The sequence below is a fragment of the Gavialis gangeticus genome, unplaced genomic scaffold (genome assembly GCF_001723915.1).
Source record: "Gavialis gangeticus isolate Ggan-Ray unplaced genomic scaffold, GavGan_comp1, whole genome shotgun sequence".
Lineage (NCBI taxonomy): Eukaryota > Metazoa > Chordata > Crocodylia > Gavialidae > Gavialis > Gavialis gangeticus.
The window spans coordinates 62,051,509-62,058,514 of NW_017729022.1; the positions used below are offsets into that span (position 1 = coordinate 62,051,509).

A 7,006-nucleotide genomic window follows, 5' to 3' on the forward strand; every position below is an offset into this window, starting at 1 on the left:
CGCAGCTCAGCACAGATATCCACAGCAGCCTGTTTGGCCCGGGCCTGTTCTTCTACTGGGATTGCCACCCTCCTCCGGTAGTAGGCAAAGAGTTTTTCTTGCAGTGACAGACGAAGGCGTGACTTCTTCAGCTCTACCTGGCTCCTCTTAACAGATGGCTTGTGCTTTGGGGGTCGAAATGAGTCTGCCAGACAGGAGGGAGAGACAATAGTCCCCAGTATTTCACTCCAAAGTGAAAATAAATAACTTGGCTGCTGTGAAGTGCAATCACCTTCAGGGAGGCAAGGTTCTTTGGGTAAATGTGATCTCTTTTATTAGGCCAACTACATAGTTGGAAAAATTGTTCTTTGCAAGCTTTCGGGTACAAACACCCTTCCTCAGGCCTGATTAAGACACCAAGTAAAGGTCTATCCCCGAGTGCTATTCTGCAGATTCAATACTATCCAACCTAAAGGTCGCTATTACTGGAGAGAGGGTTTAGGGGCAACTGGTATAATGCAAAAATGTATCTCACTGCTCCTCTTACCTGCATCAGAAGCTGAAACATCGGTGGGAAGTGTCTGTAGGGACCGGCTCAGATTAGTCTTCATGTCCTGGCTCAACAACCGTGAGGAGGACCCCAGCCAATTTGGCTCTTCCCAGCTTCTTTTTCCTGATTGGCTCAAGCGAGTGGGGCTGCTAGGAGCACTGACTGCACGGTCATACATCTGAAATGGCATTACAGGGCACATTTTGGTTGCATGAAGTGCCCAATCTCTGTCTCAATCCATTTGAAAGTTACTACCATGCCAGGGTCCATTATATGCCCTCATTCTCTTCAGTCCCCTGTCCATGCCCACCCACTCACTCACCCACACCTCCCCATGCTTACCCGTTTGACAGCCAGTGTGGCAATGCCCAGCATGGCAGCTCCACCCACACCCAGCACAAGCCGGGCATTGGATAGCACGAAATCGATGGCTGTGCCTATACCGTTGTCATCCTTCTTTCCCTTGCGCTCCCCAGCGCCTGCCATCTCACCTGGAGGGTGTAGGGGAGAAAATGGAACAGAGAGTCAGAGGAGTGGAATCCCAATCCAAAACTCCATTGCTCTAGACCACTGCTCATTGCTCTTAGGAATCTAGGATTTCCCACACTGAAGCAAATTATGGTCCATTTAGCTCTGCATTCTACCTTGTCACATGAGCTCAAGCCATGTGTCCACCTAGACAGCCATCTCATTTCTCAGTGGTCAGATGCCCCAGAGAAAGGCAATGAAACCCCTTTTACCATCCATAAGTATGAGACACTCGAACCACAGGGAAGTTTCTTAGACTCCAGATCTGTTAGCAAACCTGAAACATGAGAACTAACAGCATGTGTAATTTATGACACCAAGATCATTTTGAGCTATACTTGTTCAAGCACCATCTTATGCTGCTAAGAAAGTCTTATTGATCTATTTCTTTCAATACCATCTTGCAACAGCAAGTTCCACAATACGGTATAATATAAAAGGGCCACCCGTATGATTAGAGATTTGCATGGCAAGCCATATGAGAAAAGGCTGAGGGACCTGGGACCCTTCAGCCTGAAAGAGAGAAGGCTGAGAGGGGACTTGGTAACAGCTTACTGCTGCATCAGGGGAGTACATCAAGGGCTCAGTGAACAACTGTTGACCAGGGGACCCTTGGGAAAAAACAAGAGTAATGGCCACAAACTCCTTGAAGACTTTTTCAGGCTCAACATTAGGAAAAACTTCTTCATAGTCAGGGTGTTCAGACTGTGGAATAAGCTCCCTCCAGAGGTGGTGCAATAGCCTACCCTGGAAATCTTCAAGAGAAGACTGGACAGTCACCTTGCTGGGGTCACCTGACCCCATCTGTCTTTTCTGCCTGGTGCAGGGGGCTGGACCCAATGATCTTCCAAGGTCCCTTCTAGCCCCCATACAATCTGTGAATCTATAAAAATATTTGCTCACCCAGGAAAAATGAAAATTATTCAAGTGGTTGTCAGGAGCATAGGAAGAGCTGTACTGCCTCTGACTAGTTGTTGATCTAGTTCAGCATTCCTGCTCTGGCAGCATTCAATACCAGATACTTCAGAGAAGGACATAAGAACCTGCACTAGGAACTGGTTGGCTCAGAGGGGAAGCTTCTTGCTTCTTAGTGTCAGTTGTTGGCTAAGGCCCTCAGACACGTTGGGTTTCACTCCACATGTAGAAATCAAGTCATTTAACATAATGTTCATGTTCCTCCACAAATACTTTGCTCAGTTCCAGGTACACCATGGGCCTTGATGATATTTTAATGGCCACAAATTCCACATGTTAACTATATGGGTAAAAAAAGGGATTTTCTTTGATTATCTTTCTGGTTTTAGGTTTCTCAAGGAAAGACAATATAAGGGAGTTTTCTAACTGATTATAAAGTCAGTCCCGCTAAAATGATTTAACAAGTGGAAGGCATGGCATTGAACTGCATTTACGCAACATAAAACAGCCTCACTTGTGTCTCTCAACCAGCAGACAGTTTCCAAGTCCACCTTAAATTCCAAATATTCAAGAAGGATGGCCCCTGCTCCAATGAGTTTGAAAACCAATTAATTTTGGTCCATGGAACAAAAATATATGTCATTGGTAGGAATAAAGCTAAAGCAAACGTCAAAAAACATTGTGATGTCATAATAAATTACTTACTTGAGACTCAATACATCGCTCAATACGTCTGTGAAGGGAAAAGGAGAGTCTTCCTGTGTTACTTGTCAGACACCTTCCTTTTCCCAAGTCTGCTGCAAGTAGAGGATCATAACCATCGGGCCAGAGTGTGGAAGTTTAAAAGAGACAAAAAACCAAGGCTGCAGGGTCAGAGCAAGAGAGGAAGAAAGGAAATTTCTAAACCAACCCCCCCAGTTTGCTGTGCAGGAAGGCCAGCCCTTTCTCCAGCTGTCTCTCCTTGTCTTCCAGCTGCTCCAGCTGCTTGTTCTTGCGGAATTCGTGCCGGATGGTGGCAAAGTAGAAATCCCGGTCGGTGTAGCGCAGCCCACGGCCCTGGCGCAGCAGAGTGCGATAGAGGCTCAGGACGGCCTGGCGGGACCACACTGCCATGGGGGACACGTGCAGGGCACAGCACACTGGAAAGAAATAAGAGACCCGAAGTCAGCAACTCTGTCTTTCAGGTACATTATTCAGGCATCCACCTGCAACCCCACCCCTGCATCCTGAGCAACCTGGAAGGAAAAACCAAGGCGCTGCAGGGGAGATTTCCCAGCAGGAATCCAAGGGTTGGATTCCTACTGGGATTAGGGGAATTTCCTACTGGAAAACACCCAGGAAAGAGAAAGAAACACCTCCAGCTGCAGGTAACAGACTCCCTGCTGGAGGTGCGAAACAGCCTCGCAGCACATGCAGGCTCCCCCCAGCTACTCAGCCAGGCCAGGGACAGTGAGGCAGAGACTCCCTATGAAACCTGGGGAAAGACAGCCCCAGCAAGGGGCTGAGGAGACAAGCAAGCTGGCCCCTGGGGACGAGGGGACGGCAGAAGCCCGCGGGGAGCAAGAAGGAAGGCTAGGCAGCGGGGACCCGGGGCAGAGAAACCCCTTGGAGGTGGAAAACCTACACAGAGGACAGGCCCAGGAGTGCAAGACCCCTGGGGCGGGAGGCCCTGGGGAGAATGTCAAGAACTCCCGCCAAGGAGAAGCCCGACCCGCGCTCACCCGGAAAGGGGCTGAGGGGGCCCTCACGCCCGGCCCGACCCGTCGCGGGAGCTCAACACCACCTCCTTCCCTCAGCACCACTCCCGGGGTCACCCGGCAATATGGCCGCTTCATTTCCGGGTCGTGACCCCTCCCGGAAGCCATAGAAGAGCGAACTAGAGGCTAGAGCGTCCCCGCCCGGAGGACTTCCGGCATCTCCTGTCGCTCACTACGCGTCTCTGCCCTGAGGTGGCTCGTGGCAGTCGCCGAGGAGCGCTATGGACTGGGGCCGCTAGGGGGCATATGGCATGCTCTCCTGCCCTCATTTCCACCTAGGAGAAGTTTTACAATCTTTGCATCCTTCCATGCCTGAGGAAGGGTGCTCGTGCCCAAAAATAAAGATTTTTTTTTTTTAAATATCTAGTTGGTGTCATAACAGATGTCACCTCTACCCAGAGTTGTGATTCCTGTTGTACCACAAGCACCCATATGCGTTCCCAGCCCAGACCTGCAGACCCATCACAGGTGCCTGCAGGACAAAGATGCCCCGCGGGGCTCTGGATAGTGGGAGACTTGCTGTCAACCGGGAGGGACAGCCTCTGCGGGGCAGGCCCTGGCAGCACTGCTGGGCGCACAGGCTCCCAGCACAGACCCAGAGGTTTCAAGCAGGAGGCGGTGGAGTTAGGAGTCTTGCGCACCTGCCTCTCTCGGGGGTCCAAGTGCTGTGTGGCAGGAGAGCAGCTCTGGTTATTTTCTGTCCTTGAAAAGCCAAGCAGAAGCTCAGAGCTGGCATCTCCCGGGGCCCCCAGCGCTGCCTGAGGTCTAAACGAGGTTGAATCCTAGAACAGGAGGGTGGAAGGGAGGGACCTCAGGGCATCTAGGCCAACCCCCTGCTCCCAGCAGGACCAACTATCTCAACTATTTTTGTCTACCTGGGTCTTAAAAACCTCCAAGAATGAAGATTCCACAACCTGTCTCGCAAAGGCATTACTACCCGCCTCGTGACAAAGTTCTTCCTAATATCTGACCTTAACTTCCCTTGTTGCAACTTGAGTCCATTGCTCCTTGTTCTGTCATCTGCCACCACTGAGAACACTCTGGCTCCATCCTTTTTTGAACCCCCCTTCAGGTAGTTGAAGGCTGCTATTAAATCTCCCCTCAGTTTTCTCTTTTCCAGACTAAATAAGCCCAATTCCCTCAGCCTCTCCTCACAAGTCATGAGTCCCAGCCCCCAGGCCATTTTTGTTGCTTTCTACTGGACTCTCTTTCTGTAGTGGGGGTCCAAAACTGAACACAGTGCTCCAGATGTGGCCTCACCAGTGCTGAATAGAGGGGAATAATTATTCCCCGTGATCTGCTGACAATAGTCCTACCAGTGCAGCCCAGTACACCATTAGCCTGCTTGACAACAAGGGTACACTGTTGGCCCATATTCAGCTTATTGTCCGCTGTACCAGTGGAAGTTCGGTACTGGCATTTTCCAAGGGGGTCAAGTCTAAGGAGGTGGAGAACCCTTGCCTTAACTGACTGAGTTGGCTAGGTCAGATAGTGTTTCTCTCTCCATCTCCGCTTGTACCACACTTGCCTCTGAGCCTGGCACCCCATGGCCTATAACACTCCAGGGACCAAGGTAGGTATTAGGTTGGCATGCAGAAGAGGGAACTGGCAGGAGAAATGGAGGGCATCAGCCTCAAGTGAGCTCAAGCTGCCAAATATTTTAGGGGACAGGGGAATGCAAATGGGTAAAAAAGAGGATGCCAGGAGACTCTGCCCTTCTGCCTGGCACTGCCACAGTCTAAACAGCCTAACAGGTTCCTACAGCAGGAGGATGGGCAGAGGGGAGGCAGGGGCATTGTTAGGGGAGGCCTTAGCTGGGGCCACCATTCAGCCTCTTGACCTGTAGGAACCTGTTAGGCTGTTTAGTCCATGGTAGTGCCAGGCATAAAGGGCAGAATCTCCTGGCATCCTCCTTTTTAGTCTTTTTTATCCCCCTCTCCCTCAAAATATTTGGCAGCTTCAGCTCACTTGGGGCTGGTGCCCTGCATTTCTCCTGCCCATCCTCCTAGTTGATAGCAAGTTGATACTCTCACACCCCAAATCACTCATCTTCCAGCCAGAATAATAGTGAAGCAGGGAGGGAGGTAGGGTGATACTAAGGCACAGTCCCAGGCACAGAGAATGGAATGGGAGACCCTGGTATAAGGGACTAGGAAGGCACATACCATACTACCCTTGGCTGCAAGTAAACTGGGGATGGAGGCAGAACTACTACTGTGAGAGAACAGTTGCTGCCAGAGTCCCAGACATGGGGGAGACCAGGGGCAAGCAAAGCCCTGGGCAGACTGTGGAGAACAAGGGGACCCTAGCATGAGGGACAGAAGAGCTGGGGTAGTATAAAACTATATGCCTGGAGAAGGCTGTTCATGCCCAAAAGCTTGCAAAGAACAAGTTCTCCAACTATTTAGTTGCTCTAATAAAAGATATCACATCTCCCCAAAGAACCTTGTCTGCCCGATTCTTTGTTTTTCGAAGTGCACAAATAAATAGACACAGCAGTTACCCTGAGATCAAATCAAATACATAGTGACCACATCCAGACAACAAAAACAATTAGCTTCCTTTTAATGAATCCCACTGACTTCTATCATTTTTTTAGAATTTGGTGCTTGTTGATACCTGCGAGGAATGAGAAAGGTTGGTCATGTTTTCAGGTTGATTTCACTTTTAATCCTCTAGGGCCCTGTGACAGTATGTTTTTTTGGTAAAAGGGACTACAGGAATTGAGCGTTCTATTTTTGTGTGTTGAATAGAAGAGGAAAAGGTATCAGTTCTGCTTTGCAGCTACTGTGGAGTGGGTTGCTATGTGCACCTAATGTTTGCTTGCAGCGTTGCAGGTGTGGAATTGCAACTGAAGTTCTGTTCTAGCTTGTGAAGTTTTGGCCAGGGAAGTGATTTCCTGCAAGTGGTGGGAAAGAAGTTTATTCTCTCTCCTCCACCTTCGTATAACATTTGCTCTTTTAACAAGAAACAAAAGAAGTTATTTTAATTATTATGGCTGTGAGCACTCTAAAAATGGATCTTGTTTAGGAACACACATGATTTACCACAATAAATTAGGCCCGATGTCAATCTATTCCTGTATCCTGTGTCTTGAGCCAGCACCAGATTCTTCAGAGGCAGCTGTAAGAGCCCTACAGCAGGCAGCGGTGGGATAATCTTCCTCTCCTATTAGATTTAATTCTAAATTCCTGAAAGTTAGAGATGAAATTAAACCCTGAAGCATGACCCTTAGCATTGCATCATAGTTTCATAGTTTCTAGGGTCGGAAGGGACC

At 49.3% G+C, this 7,006-nt stretch overlaps 1 protein-coding gene across 2 annotated transcripts in view; it reads right to left on the minus strand.

Moving 5' to 3' along the window:
- The window catches only part of MIEF1 (mitochondrial elongation factor 1), a 10,679-nt gene extending 7,814 nt beyond the window's left edge, over window positions 1–2,865 (minus strand). The window contains exons 1-4 of one of the 2 annotated variants that reach the window (XM_019515162.1): window positions 2,678–2,865; window positions 872–1,020; window positions 527–707; window positions 45–184 (exon numbers count right to left, since the gene is read on the minus strand). In XM_019515162.1, coding sequence (XP_019370707.1) covers window positions 45–184; window positions 527–707; window positions 872–1,015 — 465 coding nt within the window. In that variant the 5' untranslated portion in view covers window positions 1,016–1,020; window positions 2,678–2,865. The remainder of the gene's footprint in view (window positions 1–44; window positions 185–526; window positions 708–871; window positions 1,021–2,677) is intronic. The other variant, XM_019515163.1, reaches the window with a different exon arrangement.
- Window positions 2,866–7,006: the final 4,141 nt, after the last annotated feature.